At 36.3% G+C, this 22,344-nt stretch overlaps 1 protein-coding gene across 3 annotated transcripts in view; it reads left to right on the forward strand.

The window, feature by feature from the left end:
- Positions 1 to 22,344, forward strand: part of PLXDC2 (plexin domain containing 2) — a 425,380-nt gene that overhangs the window by 292,695 nt on the left and 110,341 nt on the right. For all 3 annotated transcript variants that reach the window (XM_019973017.2, XM_019973018.2, XM_070800805.1), the window contains exons 5-7: positions 1,769 to 1,891; positions 7,433 to 7,551; positions 18,627 to 18,726. In XM_019973017.2, coding sequence (XP_019828576.1) covers positions 1,769 to 1,891; positions 7,433 to 7,551; positions 18,627 to 18,726 — 342 coding nt within the window. The remainder of the gene's footprint in view (positions 1 to 1,768; positions 1,892 to 7,432; positions 7,552 to 18,626; positions 18,727 to 22,344) is intronic.

Genomic DNA, 22,344 nt, shown 5'->3' on the forward strand with positions numbered 1-22,344 from the left:
GACTTTCACCCTACTGTCATCTTTCAGTACACTTGAGCTGTGTGACATTGCAAATTACAAAGTTCTGCTCAAGACACTGGGAATTTATTTTGAAAGTTTTTTTTTTTTTGGTGAATGAGGAACAAAGAGTAATTGATGACTATAACATGCTAAAGATTTTACCAGTTTAAGTATCTTTTTAAAACCTGAATGGCTATGATTAAATTATGCCTTTGGTGAAAAATAAAAAGGAAGTCAAAGGAAAGAAGACACTGCTGGAAAGACAGAAATTGATTTCAAACTAAATAACTACAGATTTAGGGCTTCCTTGGTGGCTCAGTGATAAAGAATCTGCCTGCCAGTACAGGAGACTGGGTCAGGAAGATCCTCTGGAGAAGGAAATTGGCAACCCACCGTGGTATTCTTGCCTGGAAAATTCCATGGACAGAGGAGCCCTGTGGGCTACAGGCCATGGCGTCTCACAAGAGTTGGACACGACCTAGCAACTAAACAACAATAACAAACTACAGATTTAATTCTCCAATAACTTAGTAGAAATTGCAATAGAGAATTTGAAGCAATGAGGGCCATGATATGCTAATGAAAGCTTTATTCAGACCATGAAATGAGATAAAAGTTTTACACTTTAAGGGGTTTAAATTCAACATAATTTTGTGGGTTTTTTTTTTAATTCTGCTTTTTCTAAAACTAATTCTTAAAAAAAATTAAATTAATTCTTATGAAAATATTAATGTAAAAATGATCTATAGTAACCCCAGATATGTAGTTAACTTATGATTACCTAAACATTACAATTGCATTGTCACAAATAACTTGCTTTGAATTTTCTTTGGTTAATGTATGTATATGAATGTTTTTATATGTTCTTAATTGTGCACTTCCTAGTTTAATATTAGAAATTAGTATTTCCTGAACTGACTCTCCTTTTAGGCAGCTAAAGACCTTGGAGGCCAGAAGCCAGTATAGGATTAACAATTTGTCATGGATAATCCACAAAGTAAATAAACCCAGTGTGAATAATTGAAAGTGGGTAGAGTTGTAACATGGGAGCTATTGAAATTTAATTCAAGATGAAGTTCTCCATAGTAAATTCCCTCTCGTTATCCAATAGCTGAAATAGGCTGACATCGATAACTCTCTAAATAGAGAAGTATTTGTGCATTATCAATGGTTACATATAGACTAACTCCTTGATACGGTGCTACTTGAGCAATCTGAGAAATGTGAAGTTTATCCTTTAGTGCTTAGCTTCCTTTCAACTTTGAATAGATGGTTCAAAATACTTTCTGCATTTTAGTACTAAATATATGTATGTGTGAATTCTAAAATGTCCTAAACTGAGATTAAGAATGTGTAACTGAACATCATGAGAATACATTAATTTGTAAACTGAGCTTACCTGTTTGACTAGTATAAAAATAACAAGGGATTACTAAAGGCAGATTTAATGTTTGGATTACTTACAGTACTATCCTAGCCTTTTCACCCTAATAATCTCTTGGGATAGTAGTCACTTTAAGTGACTTTAAGTCACACACTTAATTGTACATATAATAAGTTTATGATTACTATTCTGCTACCATATTGTATATTATTCTGCTACCATATTAATCCAGACTCAACTATTGCTGATCAGATATTAAGATATTAATTATGTTTCTTTTTTTAGCTACTGTGATTTTTCAAAATGTCAGTGAAGTGGAGTTGGGATATTTTAATTTAAATATTCTGTTTTTTTCTTAACAACCTCCTGTTTTTCTAATTACAGGTTTCATATACACTGGTGAAGTTGTGCACCGAATGCTAACGGCCACACAGTACATAGCACCTTTAATGGCAAATTTTGATCCCAGTGTATCCAGAAATTCAACTGTCAGATATTTTGATAATGGTATGTGTTGGTTAGCCTATATTTTGCTGAATGTATACTTATAAACACTGATCATCAGATTCATATTAATATTTTTGTAATGTTGGGTTTAGACTGGATTTGTTAACTGGTGCAAATAGCCTGAGGTAACGAATGTTATACTGCACCAATTAATACTATAACAAGTGGATAAAGTATATGGTAAAATGTCACTCACGTATTCATTCATTCATTTGCTCATTTAACAAACATTTATTAACATGTATTAGGGAATATAATAAATGAGTTGCAGCAAACATTGTTTTGGACAAAGCAAACACATTTATTTGATGCTATTTGAAGTAAGTCCTTCCTACTAAAAAGAAGTAAATAAGGAAATTTTTTTAGTTCTGATTTTTAGGTAGAGACAAGTGGCATAATATATTGATATTAAATTTCTAAAACTTATAAACTATTTGTATATTTTGAAAATATAGGATGGTGTAGTAGTGAAGTCACTCAGTCGTGTCCGACTCTTTGCAACATCATGGACTGTAGCCTATCAGGCTGCTCCATCCTTGGGATTTTCCAGCCAAGAGTACTGGAGTGAGTTGCTATTTCCTTCTCCAGAAAATATAGGATAGTGAGTAATTAAAATTCACTTGGCCTTCCCAGATGGCTCAGTGGTAAAGAATCCACCTGCCAAGTTGACGTGAGTATGATTCCTGGGTAGGGAAGATCCTCTAGAGAAGGAAATGGCAAACCGGTCCAGTACAGAAATCCCATGGACAGAGGAGCCTGGTGGCTACAGTCCAGGGGGTTGCAGAAGAGTCAGACACAACTCAGCAACTAAACAACAAAATTCACTTACGGAAAAAGTTTTCCTGACTTTGAAATATGAAATAGAGCTGTTAAATTTTATCGTATATACTGACAACAGTCTATCCCTACTAATTCTTTAGGGGAACACACAAAATAGTCAAGGAAGAAGTAGACTATGTCACTAAATGCCCCCAAACCTAAGTAAGAAATTGATGTTCCTAAAAACATAAATGAATTTTCCTGTCTACATCTTAGTTAAGACTGTAACTATGATAGAAAAAGAATATAGGAAAAGAGAGTTTGTTTTGGAAACTTAAAAATAGAAATTTCTGTACTCTTTACAATACAAAAATATTATTTATTTGCCCATATGAGAATCATCTTTTAAAAAATAGAAGCATGTGGCCTGAACAGAGTTATTTCTCCTCTTGTCTTGCCTTAATGACCAAGGGAGAAATTAACCGTAGGGTAGCATAGACTTACTGGTGACCTCAGCTTTGGGAAAATGACATCACTTTGCTGAAAGAGATCTGGCCAGTGTGATAAAGTCATTTTACAAGTCAAAATAGCAAAAGAGGAAGACAACTAAACACATTCAGATGTGCACTTTGAGAAACAGATTTCAAACAATTTGAATAACACCAAAGTATGCTCCAATAAATGAAGTTAACTCTAAATATTAACTATAATAATTATTTCCTTCGGTTATGTTAAGAACTGTTATATTCTGTCCTCTCACTTAAAGGAAATTGACGTACAAAGGGTCAAAGATATACAAGCAGATTTTGAGTATACTTTAGACAGAGCTACAGTGAACAACTTATCTGAAGCTTATTTCCTGAATCACCTAAGGAATCTACCCTATGTAGTTTAGAAAGTTGAGTATTTTCCAAGCTTTGTCACTTACTAGATTATGTTGAGACATTTAGTCATAGACACAAGGTTCTGTTGATCAAGTGTTTATATCATTAACATCAAAATCATAAAACATATTGTCTCCTTCCCCATACACTCTCTCACATATCTTGTGCCTAAGTAGCTCCGTAGTTAAATTTTATCTTTATTAAAATGATTTTGAAAAATTGATATGTGCCACTTCAACTGGATTCTAAAGGCCAGTGGCTATTTATAAGAAATGATTTTCTCTTGCATACCTGGCACGAGAACTCAATACACAGTAGGTCCTCAATAATTATACAATGAATGAATAAATGAAAAAAATTAAGTATGTAAATTGATTTTTAATTCTGAGACTTGTGAAAGTACAAATACTCAAGAACTATTGTATTTTTACTTTATTGAAATATCTTCTGTGTAGTAATCAATGGGAATACTGAGTTCTTATAATAATAAAAGCTAGTAATTTCTGTGTTTTATTAAATGATAGAAGCACTTCTCAATATTGTAAGGATCTTCACAAAGTCCTTTCATACCAGAGCAACTTACTGAAATATTTCTAATTCTGATTGGTTAGGATCATTGAAGGAGTGCTTAAGGATGGGAAACTCAACATTTTAGGAAAGCAAAACTTCTCTAAAGGAGACAGTGGCAGTTTAGAACATTTCTTCTAAGATGAAATTTCTGCAGTATTAAAACACTAGGTTTTAAAAATCAGACGATGCTTCCAGATATGATAGCCAGACTAGATAACTACTGGAGTGTAAGGAAGTCACAGAATATTAATGCACAAGAACTAGAAAAGTTATTAAACTAAATCTTTTATTAGAAAAATAATTTGATGGCTCATAAATAGCAGGTTAGAAGCATAATTCTTATCGAAATCATAAACCTAATCAAACATAGAATCAGAAAATTTGGAGTTAATAGTGACCTTAAATGCCCCTAGATCAGCCTACTTGCCTGTTTTTATTTTGGAGATTAAAAAATTGGCATCCACTACTGATCAGAAAGTTTGATGATCACCCTAGCGATACTAAGTTCCAGCTGCTCAGTTCCGTTAAGCACATAGGATGGTGCAGTAACTCATGTAGTCTGTAACATGAGCTTAAATAACAACTTCAGCTCCACCAGGAGGAACTGTGCCATTAGATTTTGTGTCCATCATCAGAGAAACAACATATGATTGTCAGTCATAAGCCAAGAGATGCACCACTCTAACCCAGCTCTTTGGTAAATTCCATGCTTGAGTCCAAGTTTTGCTCTTGACAGGTTATTCTCCTACCTCGTAGCTGACCAAAGAAAATGTTTTTTGATTCACTTATCTAGTTGCTTCCTGTGTTAGGTGCTACCTAGAGAGCAATATGTGATCATTATCTGCTAAGAGAAATATAAGATTATATCTCTAGAAGCCGCTCTCACTAACCTGTGGACTATAGGGTTTTAGATTTAATAACAGGTGAAACTTGAAATATTGATTATTTCATAAAACAAAATAGAGATAATTTTAAAATTTAAGAAGGTAATTTTAATGTAGGTAATTTTAAAATTTAAAGATAACATTTACACTCAACTAATCTTACTAGTGGGCTTCTCTTGTGGCTAAGTGGTAAGGAATCCACCTACCAATGCAGGAGAGGCAGCAGACGGAGGTTCGATCCCTAGGCCGAAAAGATCACATGGAGGAGGAGATGACAACCCACTCCAGTATTCTTGCCTGGAGAATTCCCTGGACAGAGGAGCCTGGTGGACTACATTCCATGGAGTCACAGAGTCAAACACTATTTACCAACTAAACAACAGCAATCTTACCAGTAGACCCACTTAAATTAACAAATGTTGGAGGAGCTGTGATAGGACTTATTCACACATTTTAGTGTTATTTTATAAAGCCTGCTATAATAATATGGGGAGAATATCATCATCAGAATTTGCATTAAAAACATTTAATTACTCAAAAAGAGGTAGACCTCTTTTATGCACAAGAATGTGCAGAAACTATGTATTTGGGAGCTGAATGCAGAAATCTCTAGAAAGTGAAAATTAGTCTTCCCATGTTGCAGAAGATACAGGTTCAAGCAGATTGTGTCCAAAGTCACACAAAAAGTTTGAGAGGCAGGACCCAAGTCTAGATCATCTGCCTGCCAATTCCGTGTTCTCTCTGCACCATCAAAGTGCTGATTGAAATTAGTGAAGATAGAAATTAGCAAGGATAGGAATTACGAGGAGACCAGATCTTGAAAGGTGTGGACACGTGTGAAGGAAAAGAAGCTGTTGTTAAGAGGCATTTCATGATCAGAAGACCCTTTTACTTCTACAATTATGGAAAATTTCCTGGTTATTACTGTCCTCGCCTTTTCCAGTTTAGAAAAAAAAAAAAAAAGTAGTAGAGATACAGAGATGCCCATGAAAGGAAGAGACATGGATTTTCACTTAAAACAGGGCTATGTCTTAGGTGCTGCTTATGACTAAACATACCAAGGTAAAAGTCAAAAATAATGTTTTTACTTATAAAGTTTTACCTCAAAGAAACAAATATTTTTCTGTATTTAAAGTGTACAGTGTGATAATGTGGTATATGTATACCTTGGAAAAGAATTTCTACCATCAAATTAACTAACATATTCATCCCCTCACATATGTACCTTTTGTTTTTCTGATGTGAACTCTTTAGGTTTTATTCTCAGTAAATTTTGATTATATTATACAGTGTTGGGCTCCCCTGTGGCTCAACAGTAAAAAATCCACCTGTAATGCAGGAGACATGGGTTAGATCTATGGGTTAGGAAGGTTCCCCTGGAGAAGGGAATGGCTATCTACTCCAGTATTCTTGCCCAGAATTGAATCTCATGGACGGAGGAGCCTGGCAGGCTACAGTCCATGGAGTCACAGCGTTGGACATGACTGGAGCGAGTGAGCAAGCACACATACCTCCAGTGCCAGACACTGTATTCCCTGTGTTACACATCAGATCCTCAGACCTTATTTATTATATCAATGAAAGTTGGTATCCTTTTGTTAGCATTTCTTTTTGCCCCAGACTCTAGTCCCTGCTTTAAGATTTCACACGAACGTGATACCATGCAGTTTTTCTCTTTCTCTTTTTGGCTTATTTCACTTAGCTTAGTGCCCCTCCAGATTCATCCTTGTTGTCTCATTGGTGGCTATTAAGCTGTGTTTCAATTAATATTTCATGTTAATAATTTTATAGTAAACATTGGCAGATTGACTTATCAGACTGTGGTATATAGCACTGAAGAGTCATCCCAGTGTACTTCAAGGGGGCTTCAGAAATCTTAGCCTGGGGCACTTAAAGCTACCTTGCAACCTTCTAGAAGCAATACTACAAAGACAGAAATGCAGGCATTGTGAATAAAAGAAGAAAATTCCCATTAGTGTTAAAGAAATGTCTTCAGCACAGAAGAGTATAATTCTAAATATGGAAGAGACATCTTCAAGTCTGTTATAAGTGATGCTAGCTTCCCTGAATGTGTTCCTTTCTCTCTCAGCATTTGTCAAATGTATTTGAAGTTCATTCAAGTCACTTGGGTTGCATTTTGAAAGTGGCTCATGGAAATTTAAGCAGACAGTAAACCCATTAACATTAATGGACTTCCTAAGGCAAAATTCCCCCATACTGGGCTCAATATTAACCTCAGTATGAGGTTAGATTTAGAGAATACTCAATTCTTTATAAATATCCCAAATGCTATTTCAGTAACAGAATTCCAGTTAACTATATACAATTCAAGTAGCACAACTACTAGATGAGAAAGTTAGATCCATGCTTTTGTGAAGATTCCCACCAGAACTGATTGAGTTATTTTTCTCATCGCATTTCTTCTGTTCCAATGGGGTTTATAGGCACAGCGCTTGTTGTCCAATGGGACCATGTACATCTCCAGGATAATTACAACCTGGGAAGCTTCACATTCCAAGCAACCCTCCTCATGGATGGACGCATCATCTTTGGATATAAAGAAGTAAGTAATACATTGATGAGTTCTTTCCCCTTTGACCTCTATCATTTTCTCCAGGTGTCAAGTAAAGGGCATTTAACATTCATGAACCTCAAGTCATTTTCTCACCTCTTGATTTCTTTTGCTTTATTAAAAAAATACAGTTTTTAAAATCTGCTGGATAACACCGGTTATTTTGGGGTTTTATTTTTGCATTCTCATATCTTTGGCATTATGACCCTTGAATTTCATTAAAATTATTAAATAATTATATTCTTGTGATAGTATAAAGAAATGTCTCTGAGAAAAAAAAATATTCCCAATTGGAAGGATTTTCATCTAAATCTGATTGTTTATGTTTATATTATTTGTTTTTGCCTCATCATCTTCTGTGACATCTTTTGACTCTAATTTCAAAGTGTTAATAGACATGAAGATTTGTGTGGCTCGATGACCCAATACTGAGAGCATTCCAGGACAGCTGAGTCCACAAGTCCTTTGGCTAGTGTTTATTGCTACCTGATAGGAAAGATTAGGGCTTCCCCAGTGACTCAGTGGTAAAGAATCCGCTGGCAAAGCAGGAGACACAGGAGACACAGGTTCGATCCCTGGGTCAGAAAGATCCCCTGAAGGAGGGCATGGCCACCCACTCCAGCGTTCTTGCCTGAGAATCCCATGGACAGAGCAGCCTAGTCGGCTACAGTGCATAGAGTCCCGACGAGTCGGATATAACTGAAGAGACTAAGCAGGCACGCAGCAAAGATTAATTAGAGATCTAAGTGACAGAATGAATAAGGAAATTTAAACTTTGTTTCATTTCCCCAGGCTGACAGAGAATAGAAATTGACTAGATTGCAACCTTAAATTTACAGAATGTCTAAATTAGAATAATAGCATGTTTGATTTAACACTCTGTTGACAATGTAATTAAGATCTATTAGACAACCTAAACTTGGGGAGAAGGTAGCAAAGAATTTAAGAATAAAGTTTCAGAAGTATCAGAAATGATGTTTTAGGCAGTCACTAATCGTGAGAGAAATTCTGACAATGTGAATTGATAATGGGCATTATTGACCATGTCTAAATGAGTATTTATAATACTGCAATACTGACTCACCATCTTATTTCCCACTGAAGGGTTATTTTTCCCTTGGGAAATGAATCCCTGACTCTAAAAAAGATGCCAATGATTTTAAAAGGATTCACTTTGGTCACGTCTTCTGAAATCTATCTTTTCTATAAAGTGAGGGATGGTTATGTTTCAGTTAAGTAGGCCAACTTTTGGAAATCTCGTAACCATGTTAAATGTTTCCATTCCTTTGAAGAATTCTTCCATGTGGAATTAATCATTTACTTGGGGCACTTGTGGACATAGAATAGAAGAGAAGATCTACTCTGCTTGTTGCATCCTCACCCAAAGCTGTTTTGATATCATAGCCCACCTGTTCCTTACATCACGCTCCTTGGAATCTGAGAGAATATTGCTTAAAGGGACTTATGCATTCCTGGTTTTCATTGTAATCCAGTGTATTGCTGGAACTGCCAAGTAATGTTATGCAATGTTATTTTCGACATTGTAACTAACAGTGGTAAAATTTCTGGAAAGATGAAGAGTCAGAAAGTCTAGAATCTGAAATCGCACTAACTGTAGGCTTTGTCAAAACAGAGGTTTGTGTTCTTATTGTGGTCTCTCTCTCTCTCTAAACCTTATTATCAAAATTGTCATCTTTATTTATACTGTTCTCAATGGGTGTCTCACACTGCATAGTAACAGTTTATTTTTCCTATTCTCTCTTTGTAGTGAGATTGATATTTTTTAAATGTCCTTTTCTTTTCTTTATTTAACTGAAGAGAAATTTTCCATTGTGATTTTCCTGTATTGTCATGGGAATATTAAGCTGAGAGTCAATTTTAACACTTTCTTGATATTCCCAGACTATCAGTCCTTGTGAATTTAGAGTTCTAAAGGAAGTCATTTCTTTGTCATTTGCCTTGCTGCCCTTTCTCCTTCCTGGTTAAAAACCAGTTCCTTGTTTTCTGTTCTACTTTTTTCTTCCTGATAACTGTCTTGTATTTTATTTTTCTAAGGCAAGGTTCTGCTTGTAAAATCTGCCACAGTAAAGACCCTCCTGCCCATTTGAGGTTACAGCTAGGTGCTCCTGGCCTTTCTAGAAAAGCATTTATAATTTGAGAGTGTGACATAGTTGTTTGCCTAATGTGTTATCCTTGACAACGTGCTTTCATACACATGATAGTTTTCAATTCTTCAGCAATATCTTATATTCTTATCCTTCCACAAAGGCACAGGCACATAGAAGGTGTTTAGTAAATGTGAGTGGCTTGACTATGGAGTTAGGTCATACACAATTACCTTGATTTTACAGCTATGCAGACAGAGAGGTTAATTGATATGCCTGAGGTTACAGAGCTTCATATGGACAATCCACAGCAATATTCTTTAATGTGGTGACCCGAGGACACCTCAACGTTTTTTTCTTTCCCAAGAAGATTATGTACAACAAGTCACAAATCTATTTCTCATTTGTTTCATTTCAATAAATATGTTTTAATGATTGCTTTTTAATAATCTTTCCATCGGACTCCAATATATTACACAATTATCGTCCCATAAAGTCAGGAGTTAAGCTATAGAGCTAATGAAATTGTAAGAACATAAAGGAGTATAATTTTATAGTCCTGTTCTGATTAAATATACAGAACTAAAATTATTTTTTAATTTTTAAAATACTTTTATTTATTTATTTTGTTTATTGCTGTGCCAGGACTTTGTTGCTGTGAGGGCTTTCCTCTAGCTGCGGAGAGCAAGAGCTACTCTCTACTTGCGGTACGCAGGTTTCTGATTGTGGGGGCTTCTCTTGTGGCCAAGGACCTGCTCTAGGGCATGCAGGCTTCAGTGGTATCATGTGGACCTAGCAATTGTGGCTCCCAGGCTCTAGAGCACAGACTCAGTAGTTGTGGTACCCAAGTTGCTCTGCCCGCACGTGGGATCTTCCAGGATCAGGGGTGGAACCAGTGTCTCCTGCACTGGCAGGCGTTCTTCACCACTGAGCCACCAGGAAAGACCCTATTTTGTTAATTAAAAAAAAAAATGAAAAGAAGGTGTACATAAGTGAAAATAATGATAAAAACATAGATCCTTTCTCAGATAAATGGATTTTGGAAAAATCAAATTACCATTTCTGTTCTGTTAATAGGAATAACTAGCTGTCATAATAGAACACAGATTCAGTATATTTTTTTTAAGTTACCATTGAATAGTGATGTTTGTTTGCTTTACAATTATTCTTGTTAGTCGCTAAGAAGTGAAGTGAAGTGGCTCAGTCGTGTCCGACTCTTTGCGACCCCATGGACTGTAGCCTACCAGGCTCCATCCATGGGATTTTCCAGGCAAGAATACTGGAGTGGGTTGCCATTTCCTTCTCCAGGGGATCTTCCCAACCCAGAGATTGAACCCGGGTCTCCCGCATTGTAGGCAGATGCTTTACCATCTGAGCCACCAGGGAAGCCCTGTTAGTCGCTAAGTTGTGTCCAACTCTTTTGTAACCCCATGGTCTGTAGCCCATCAGGCTTCTGTGTCATGGGATTTCCCAGGTAAGGATACTAGAGTGGGTTGTCTTTTCCTTCTCCAGGGGATCTTCCCAACCCGGGTATCAAAGCCAGGTCTTCTGCATTGGCAGACGGATTCTTTACCACTGAGCCACCAGGAGAGCTCTTGATTATACTACAGACCCTGAAATTCTTGGTCTATTGATAATGTAACAAGGAAACTGCCTGTTTACACACACACAAAAAATATTATTCCAAAAACATTACAGATTTGAAACCAGAATTCTTACAGTTCTTGATGCTGCCTGTCCTAGTATACTATCATATTTTAGGAGTTGCATTTCTCTAACTTGTTTCATCTTTCTTCTCCTATTATATTTTGAATTTATTGTTACTTCAGATACAGACTTGGAAAGGAAGTGATCCATTTTGTGACTATTGTAAATTTGATTATTTTTTTTTTCACTAGTTCGTGGGAGGTTTCAGACAATACGATTAAAAAGAAAAGTCATGCAGTCTTTTTATGGCCATAGAGGAATACATGTCCTACCTTAGAGTCAGTCTACTTTATCCATTTTCATGGTTGAATACCAATACTTATTACCTCATCCTGCAGCAAATTTTAGAGGAAGTATATATAGAGGAACTTTACTGTTTATTAGGTTAAATTACGTTTTAATCTCTTCTACCATATAAGTATTTCATCCTAATGTTCCTTAGTGTAACATTTACTGTTTTTGTGGAAGGATGCATAATTAATAAATCATTGCCAATTGGTTGTGGGTTTAACTGGCAACCTAAATGCATTTTTAAAATTTCTTTGAGAACTATTTCTCTTACTTAAACTGTAATGATCCTTCATTCATGATAATCATCCTGAAAGTATTAAAAGGTGAACATTTGGTGAGCTTGTAAAATTTATAGGGAAAAAAAAAATTCAAAGGAAAAGGAGAAAGCCAAAAAGAACTGAACAGTGAAACAGTTGCCACTTAGGTATGAAGTGATTTGCTGTTATGGCTATTGCTGTGTATGCTAGAATGCTTAACATTGTTAATATAATGTATATGCATCCCAGAAACTATATATATATATATATGTGTGTGTGTGTGTGTATAGATATATTTATATATTTAAATAAAATTTATTTGATAAATGTATCATACAGGGTTCAGAAAACCCAGATGCCATAAAACGCTAATTATAAACTATCAAGAAATAATTCCAAGAAAAATGTAGATACAGATGTTTTTATATCATATCACTTCCCTCTATTTTAAATACATAAAGTGCAAACCATAAAACACTAAACTATCAAGAAATAATTCCAAGAAAAATGTAGATACAGATGTTTTTATATCATATCACTTCCCTCTATTTTAAATACATAAAGTGCAAAATTGTATCTGCATGGCTTTATTTAGGCTCTAATTAATTTGCATTTATGCAATTTTGTTATCTCACATACTAAAGCTCCCCAATATCTTCATTTTCTAAAACTTCCCATAGTACAAGATAATGACAGATTGAACCATTCTTCCTTTATAATATTGGGAGTGAAAATAACTAAATAAAGTAGCAAGGAAGTAGGAATCAATGACCTACAAGAAATAATTATATTTAGAACAGAAAGTTTATTCTAATGCCGCCCTGCAACTAGTAGGTTATGTTGTCCTTGGACAAGGTATTTGATCGTCCTGGGTGCATTTTCTCCTTCTAAGCCCCACTTCCCTTTAATCTTTGAGATGACATGGAGAGGTTTGTTTCACACAGGGCTCCTGTCCATATCAGGCCATATCCCATTTCTCTGCTCTGAGGATTCCAGAACCTAAGAGCTAATTTGTCCTTGAGGCAAAAGGCCTTGTACTTTCCCAGGCCTCCTCAAATCCAGGGTATGCTTCCTAATTCCATTTCCTTTCCCTCACTGTTTTATTCCCAACTGTTTAGGCAAATTCCTTTATCCAGCTATCATATCAGAAGATCTCCCCATTATGGTTTTCATTATCCTGAGCCAAGTTGTACAGGCTTCTTCAGGGGGTACCTGCCTCACTCTCTTCTTTTAAAAGATGCTCCAGCTCTACTTTGTCAGTTCAGTAATGGGCAGTCTTTAAGTCAGAGGGTTCAGTGATGTGTATTTAAAACATGGATATGTTCACTTCAGTTCATTCGCTCTGTCATGTCTGACTCGTTGAGACCCCATGGACTGCAGCACACCAGGCTTCCCTGTCTATCACCAACTCCCGGAGCTTGCTCAAACTCATGTCCATTGAGTCAGTGATGCCATCCAACAATCTCATCCAATGGATATATTTCCCACATCTAGATATTTGAAGATTTCACATAAAAATATAGATTTGTCTCCTTTCTTGAGAAATCAGAAGCCCTGGAACACTCATCCTACATTTCCAATCACTGGCGATTGGCTAGAAAATTTACTCTTGGTGTGCTCTCTCCAATGTCTCCCTCATCAATTTCTTCTTTCCTACCCAAGACCATTTCTAACTTATGTAGAAATGAAGTTGGAAGCCCCTCTTTTAATATAGAGCTGTTCTTGTCAATTTCATCCTGTTGTCTGCTTCCAGATTTTCTATGGGGTACAATCATGAAAATGAGAGTAGGAAGCATTTTAAGAATATAGCTTTAGGGACTGCCTTGTGGTCCAGTGGTTACGAATCTGCCTTCCAATGCAGGTGATGTGTTGAGGAACTAAGATCCCACATGCTGCAGGGCAACCTAGCCCAAGTGCCACAACTAAGGCTTGATGCAGCCAAATAAATAATTTTTAATAATAATATTAAAAATAATATATCTTTAACTTATGGCTCATCTTTGCTTTCAGGCCATTAAGTGCATTGCTGAATAGCTGGCATATGAAAAACATTCAGAAACTGAAAGCTAGAAGCAGATTAAAACAATTGTGAGAACTGGCATCGATATTCAGGAAAGCAAATGGATGTTTGTATTGTCAAATTTAACTGAAAGCCCTGCTGTTCAAATGTAGTTTTCAGACAACTAAGCCCTAATACTCAGGACTTTATGTGTTGCTTTGATAGTAATAAAAGAGAGCATGACTTTTAAAAATTGGATGCCCTACTGCATAAGGAGAAGCCCAATTAGATTTTTAAGGGAGATGAGGTAGGAAGTTAAGGGTTAAGTGAAGGTAAGAGTGGTTAAAATTGCAAGCTTTGGGTTTTTTTTAAGGTACATGTATAAGCTATTAGACACCACGTTGCTGTTGTTAGCGAGTGAACAAAAATGAGTTTAAAGTAATTCTTCTCCAGTTGCATTCTGCTAGGCATATGATTCATACTTGGGAGCACATGCTCTGCAATCAGACCCTTGCTGAGATGCTGTGCTGCCTATTAGATACATAGCTGGGCCATAATGGAAACAAATGAATGTTTTGGCAAGGTTTGCAGGGCAGAACACACAGAAAAATAAAATTCTGTTCCCTCTGACTCGAGCAGCATGCTCTTACCCACCTAACTGTTATAGAGACAGACATAAAAGTTCACGTTTTCAGTACTGTGTCTGGCCCTTGTGTCCTGGAGAATAATACCACAGACGGAAAAGAGAACAATTTCTGTCTCTGAATCTTCCGCCAAAGCCCTGCATGCTCTGCCCTAAGCTGACGCCTGATACCATTTCCTGCCTTAATTTCACCTAGTTATTCCAACTCTTTTCTGCCTCCATACTTCATTTGCTTCACTGTATCATTTCTAGAAAAAAATTATACTTAAGTAACAAATTTATCTATGTCTTATGAAATGGAAGGAAAATTAAAATACCTTAAAAGAAAAGAATTGACAAATGCTTGTGTAAGCCGAAATGGAAGCATATTTTAACTGGTGTTAACACTCCTTTTCTGTATCTGTCCTGTGGAATGAAAAACCTGTTCTTAGAAATTTATGATTCATTACAAATCATACAGAGGTCAAGTGAAAATTAAGCTTAGCTTTAATCATAAAAAGGTGAGTATTACAGGCTCTTGAAAATAATGAAGCCACATTTTTTAAAAGCTGGTGTTGTTCAGAGATTGTATGCAGATTGGCTTCCTGACTGACATCCTCAGGAACTAACTTAGGAGACATTTTAAGGATGAATATAAATTTGGAGAAAGGATAAAGAATAGCTTCCATAAGTAGAGTTTCAGAGTTTTTGTTCTTGGACATTACCCTTGGCTATGGCTTCTCTGAGTTGCGTACTTTGTATCCAATACAGAGTCTGCTATAGAGTAGGGGACTGTGACACTATGACAGGTCCTTGTGCTAATTTTGTGCACTCTCAGTTCTAATTCTAGACAGTTTATTTGTATACATATGCACACACACAATTGCTTTGTTGATGTTAGTAAAAAAAAAAAAAATTGTTCATTTTAAATGTAGTTTTAGCCATGCTCCTGATTTAGCTTAACAAATGGCCTCTCATTATAAGCTGTGAAGCCTGGCCTGACTCGCTCACAGGGAGCTCACATGGCCCAATTACTTACTGCAGTAAGTGAGTAGATGAACCATCTTTATGCTGAACAACCCCACGCCTTTGAGGTTTTGAAGTGAAAAGATAACAGCCCAAGAAGGCAAAGTGGAAAAGATAGGACAGTATCAGGTGAAGAGAGGCAGACGTGTTCCTGAAAGAAATCTAAGAGAAAGCCTACACTTGGCCTCATTAATCTTTTCCCAAATTAAGCATTTCATCCAATTGATAAAAGTGGTTTTATTCTAAACATGATATGTAATCGTTTCCTAAAAGACTTGGCTGGCTTCTAGGAAAATGTGGAGAGTCAAAAGCTTCTTGTACATTTTCATGTTAATATTTAATCAGGATAAAATAGCAGAGTTTTAGAAATTCTATGCTTTTATTCATGCACTCTATAAAATGTGAAAGAATAGCGCTCGAGGCCAGTGGTATTGCAGTCCTCTTCCTTTTGCATCGCTTCCTGCCCCTAGTCTCCTCCTTCTCTGGACCTTTCTATGCTGCTCTTCACAGCTGTCCTCTCTGCACAAGCAGAGGACACTGTGCTCATAGACAGCAATGGGAAGAACCCTGAAGCTGTGCAGCACACTGGCCCCAGTGAAAAGCATGATGCCATTTTTCTTGCTACTAAGACCAGAAGTCTTGATGATGCTGTTGACTCTCTTCTTCTCCCTCTCCTTAAATCCATGACATGCTCACCAAGAATCATCTTCCTGCCACTCCAGCTCCTATACTTACCACTTACCTAGTATACTTCAAGCCACATATATTGATACTAAGTATGACTTGTTCTTGCTTAGTTGCCATGTCATGTCTGACTCTTTTGCTACCCCATGGACTGTAGCCCACCAGGTTCTTCTGCTCATGGTATTTCCAGGCAAGAATACTGGAGTGAGTTGCCATTTCCTTCTCCAGTGAGATTGCTGGGTTATATGGCAGTTCTATTTCCAGTTTTTTAAGGAATCTCCACACTGTTCTCCATAGTGGCTGTACTAGTTTGCATTCCCACCAACAGTGTAAGAGGGTTCCCTTTTCTCCACACCCTCTCCAGCATTTATTGCTTGTAGACTTTTGGATCACAGCCATTCTGACTGGCGTGAAATGGTACCTCATTGTGGTTTTGATTTGAATTTGATAATGAGTGATGTTGAGCATCTTTTCATGTGTTTGTTAGCCATCAGAATGTCTTCTTTGGAGAAATGTCTGTTTAGTTCTTTGGCCTATTTTTTTATTGGGTCATTTATTTTTCTGGAATTGAGCTGCAGGAGTTGCTTGTATATTTTTGAGATTAATTTTTTGTCAGTTGCTTCATTTGCTATTCTTTTCTCCCATTCTGAAAGCTGTCTTTTCACCTTGCTTATAGTTTCCGTTGTTGTGCAGAAGCTTTTAATTTTAATTAGGTCCCATTTGTTTATTTTTGCTTTTATTTCCAATATTCTGGGAGGTGGGTCATAGAGGATCATGTTGGAGAGTGTTTTTGCCTATGTTCTCCTCTAGGAGTTTTATAGTTTCTTGTCTTACATTTAGATCTTTAATCCATTTTGAGTTTATTTTTGTGTATGGTGTAAGAAAGTGTTCTAGTTTCATTCTTTTACAAGTGGTTGACCAGTTTTCCCAGTACCACTTGTTAAAGAGATTGTCTTTTCTCCATTGTATATTCTTGCCTCCTTTGTCAAAGATAAGGTGTCCATAGGTGCGTGGATTTATCTCTGGGCTTTCTATTTTGTTCCATTGATCTATATTTCTGTCTTTGTGCCAGTACCATACTGTCTTGATGACCGTGGCTTTATAGTAGAGCCTGAAGTCAGGCAGGTTGATTCCTCCAGTTCCATTCTTCTTTCTCAAGATTGCTTTGGCTAGTCAAGGTTTTTTGTATTTCCATACAAATTGTGAAATTATTTGTTCTAGTTCTCTGAAAAATACCATTGGTAGCTTTATAGGGATTGCATTGTATCTATAGATTGCTTTGGGTAGTATACTCATTTTCACTATATTGATTCTTCTGATCCATGAACATGGTATATTTCTCCCATCTATTAGTGTCCTTTTTGATTTCTTTCACCAGTGTTTTATAGTTTTCTATATATAGGTCTTTTGTTTCTTTAGGTGGATATATTCCTAAGTATTTTATTCTTTTCATTGTAATGGTGAATAGAATTATTCATTCCCCTTTTTTTCTCTATAAAACTGGTAGTAAAAATAGTAATCATACCTCTAATGATTCTTTTCTTAATCTAGAAAAAATGACTAGTAGTAAGAATTTGTCTTACTACTGTTGTATCATGTTTAGTATATTCTCAGTGTGTCCTAATTTTTAAAAATGAATGCATTATAGATGTCTATAATATTCAGATTTTGGTTCTATTGAGATTTAAATTTAGGAGATATGACCTTAAACTGACCCATAATAATGTGTTTTCCATATGAGTTTTACCGAGGATAGTGAAGTTTGACATCCATTAACAAACAATTGCCAAATCTCACTGTATATTAATCAACTATATTAATATTAGTTTTAATTTATCTATTAATATTAATTTTAATCAATGTAATAATCAAATGTATGTTAATAATATGTAGTTAAGAGCACACTATTATCTTTCTCTACATTTTATATCTACAAGGCCACTTGAAAACAAGGATTTTTTTCAACTATGAAAATGAATATATAATACAGTCTTTAGGGAAAACAAATGAAACCAAAAAAAATCTGTGTTTCTGAAATGATAGCCAGCACTACATGCATTCATGGTGTGCCAGTATGTGTGATAAATTTTCAGCATTCAACATCCATTTGATTCTCGGAGAATCTGTTACTTTCATCATCAAATAGCCCCATCTGTAGGACTAGGAACCCTCTTGTCACTTTAACCCATCAAATAGCTCTAAACAGATGTTATTTTCAGATATTTATGTCTTTTTTCTTTACTATTTCCTGCTCTCTCTGTCCCTTCATCTCCATCATCTAATTTTATCCATTAAACAGAATGATGACATTCCCCACCCCTACCCCTGAATGAAATTCAAATCTAACTCATAACAATATGCTTTTTCTTTTCCAGATTCCTGTCTTGGTCACACAGATAAGTTCGACCAATCACCCAGTGAAAGTGGGCCTGTCAGATGCATTTGTCGTTGTCCACAGGATCCAACAAATTCCCAGTATGTAGAAGAAGGGTAATCTCAGAGTCTGAGTGCTGTAGGGGTAAATTGAAAGGAGGTTGATTTAGGCTAATTGCTGCTTCTTAATTATATTGTTTGGCTTATAAGTCTAATTGGCATTTGCTATCTCTCTGGTAGTGTTGAACTAATAATTTAGGAGGAGTGAAATTAAATAGCCAAGCCAAGACAGCTTGGATTCTTTGGAATAGTTTGGTTGTGCAGATATATTTCTTTTATTAATAGGAAGAAGAGCTTAAAAGAGTGACAAGTTATTTGACTGATAGTTGTGTGACTGTTTAGTTTACATAAATTTCTCAGCAAAAGAACAGCTTTGTGCCATTCTATATTTAAAACATTCTTATAAAATTATTTGAGAGTCTAAAGGAAGATTTATTTTTAAAAGTATAGAAATTGAGGTTAAAAAATATTGACAGAGCCATACCTATCACATAATATATTTTATTTTTTGGTTTAAATCACTTTTGCCTTTCTAGTGCAGTTTATATTTTTAGAATAAAAACATATATGTTACTTGGGCAGCTGGTCATCATATTAAAAATCAAAAATGTAACTGCTATTTGTAGTAGTTCTGATCATGTAAATAGCCATTTCTTGAAAGCTTCTGTTTTCAGAAACCTCCCTCTATTTCAAGAATAGCCCTAAAGGTTGCTTGGGTATGGTAGTACCAAAGGTGATTATTATTTGTGTCCTGGATGTATTCATGTAAAGCAAGAGGTTACAATATAATACGTCTCAAGATTAGATCATTCCTTTCCCTTTTGTTCAAAGGTCTTGTTCCTCTTTTATTTCCTTATAGCGGTAGACTTGATTTATCACATGCGTATGCTGTTTGTTCTAGACTTGTGCTACATCTGTTTAATTATGTCATCTCTCAAATATAGAAAGTAAATGCAGTGCAAATTAGACTTTTCAGAGCAGTGGATTGGCTGGAAACATTATAGGGGTTATCTTATAATTACAGTTTAGAATGACATTCATTTGTGGCAGTTCTGTTTGGTGAAGACAGTGAATCTTCCATGGCTGTTTCTCCTTGTTCACTGAGAATTTGTGGGAGGTAATATTCCAGCCAACTGTTAAATCAAGGCAGATTTTCCAGAAGCAAACCTGTACTGTGAACAGAGCAGAGACATATCCTTATGTGCAGGCAACATAAAGGCATCCTGACAGAACTCTTAGACAAGAGGCTGAGCCCTGGAAGAGGCCAAGTTGATTCCTGTGTGAGGAAGAATGTTCTCACATTTTTCCTTTCAGAGGTTTTCAGTCAAGCATGACCTGAGCCAATTATCACTCAAGTAAAAGGATCGCTAGTTTTATTTGTGGCTTCTTTCATCCCAGAAAGAATTTTATTTGCAGCTTCCTCAAAAGCCATCCTGGTACACATTGATATTCTGATATATTATTGTTTGAAGAAGAAGATCCACCAAAGTAAAGGAATTTTTTTTTTTTTTGCAAATGTATTTTAATATTCAATTATTGTATCAGAGGGGACTTCCCTGGCAGTCCAGTGGTTACAACTCCCCACTTCCACTGCAGGGAGCACAAGTTCAGTCCCTGGTTAGGGAACCAAGATCCCGCATACTGCTGCTGCTAAGTCACTTCAGTCGTGTCCGACTCTGTGTGACCCCAGAGACAGCAGCCCACTGGGCTCCTCTGTCCCTGGGATTCTCCAGGCAAGAACACTGGAGTGGGTTGCCATTTCCTTCTCCAATGCATGAAAGTGAAAAATGAAAGTGAAGTCGCTCAAGTCCGACTCTTAGCGACCCCATGGACTGCAGCCTACCAGGCTCCTCCATCCATGGGATTTTCCAGGCAAGAGTACTGGAGTGGGGTGCCATTGTCTTCTCTGAAGATCCCACATAAGGTGAGGCAAAAAATAAATAAATAAATAAGAAGAAGGAATAGAAAATTTATTGAATTGAATAAAAGTGAAAATATGACATATCAACTTAAAAAATATATGGGAAAAGGACCAAATTGAAAACAAAACTGTCAGAACTGACAGATGACAAAATTGTCCTCAGACAGCATCATCCCTAAATGCAATTTTTGCATCCCTTGTGACATTGTAATAGGGTGACCCTTATGTTTGGAGGGGAAAATATCCTTCTTAAGTATAAATTTCATTGAATAAATTGGCAACGTTAATATAAATTTTGAGAACAGATTACATCTGAAGTTTGGGACTCAGCATTCATCTAAAGGAAGTACTCAAGCTTTGAGTTCAGGGAGAAGCTTCTCTCAGGCAGGCTTTGCGCAAGAGTGATGTTCACATTTCCTGTTAACCTCAGTGTCATCTTGAGAAAATTTGCCAAGAAGGAACAGAAGTCCTGAGTTTCCAGTCCACTCATCCCTGCCGTTAGATGGGACCATATTTTAGCAAGAACATTGGAATTGATGTGTTCTACTTAAAAGTCTTTGGAGAAACAGAGAAATTTTAATCTCCTTGAAAATCTGTTCCCACGTTTATAAAGTGTAACAGTATGTGTTAGGAAGTTCAATGTAAAAGACATGGTTGCTTGGTTGCATTGTATTCTCAGTCAGGGGGAAAAAAAAAACAGCTTACTTATTTATGCCAGAGATTAGGCTAACCCAAGAATACCGTAATACAAGTTACACAAGTAATATTTTTTTGAGGAATTAGATGATTCCTAGAGATCAATATGCTACTTACTTGCACAATCAGAATTTAGATAAATATTTAAGTTCTTTTCAAGATTCTGTTCCCTTACTTAGCAACCTTGCTTATTAGGAGTCATCCTTATAGGGAATTTAAATCTTCTATCTCTGTTACCCCTTTTTCTTCTCCTGAGTGAATTTAGGGAAAACTGATCATTATCTTCAGTAATGGGTGGTTTTATTTCTTCTGTATTCCAAGGTGCAATATTATACAGGATCTCATTCTCATAAGATCGATTTTCTATTCTTTTAATCATTTTGGTTGGAGAAGGAAATGGCAACCCACTCCAGTACTCCTGCCTGGAAAATGCCATGGATGGAGGAGCCTGGTCGGCTACAGTCCATGGGGTCGCAGAGTCAGACAGGACTGAGTGACTTTACTTTCTCTCTTTCTATAGTTCCTTTTGGAGAAAGAAATGGCAGCCCACTCCAATGTTCTTGCCTGGAGAATCCCATGGACAGAGGGGCCTGGTGGGCTACAGTCTATGAGGTTGCAAAGAGTTGGACACGACTGAGCAACTAACTAACACACAATCATTTTGGTTACCTGGGTTATAGACTGTAGATCCTTCGCTTAATCTAGCCATGACAACACGGGAAAGTATGACAACCATGAGAATAATTCTTCCCAGTGGACCCACAATTAGTATACCATTCTTATCAGATTTGGTAAAGGTTTGGTAAAGCACTCAAAAAGGTATAAGGCAAATGGAATTTGTTTATTATGAAGATTCACCTCCCTTTCATCATAACATCGACAACAAAACAATTTTTTTCAGTTTTTAAAGGCATCCAAATAATAAATGTTTTCCTTATTGCTTTCACCAGGGCTTATTAAAATAGACTTTACCTTTCAAAAAAGATTAGGTGGTCTGATAGTTTAAAATATCAAAGGGAATTCAGGCATTGTTAGTAAGTTAG

The sequence above is a fragment of the Bos indicus genome, chromosome 13, assembly GCF_029378745.1.
Source record: "Bos indicus isolate NIAB-ARS_2022 breed Sahiwal x Tharparkar chromosome 13, NIAB-ARS_B.indTharparkar_mat_pri_1.0, whole genome shotgun sequence".
Taxonomy (NCBI): Eukaryota; Metazoa; Chordata; class Mammalia; order Artiodactyla; family Bovidae; genus Bos; species Bos indicus.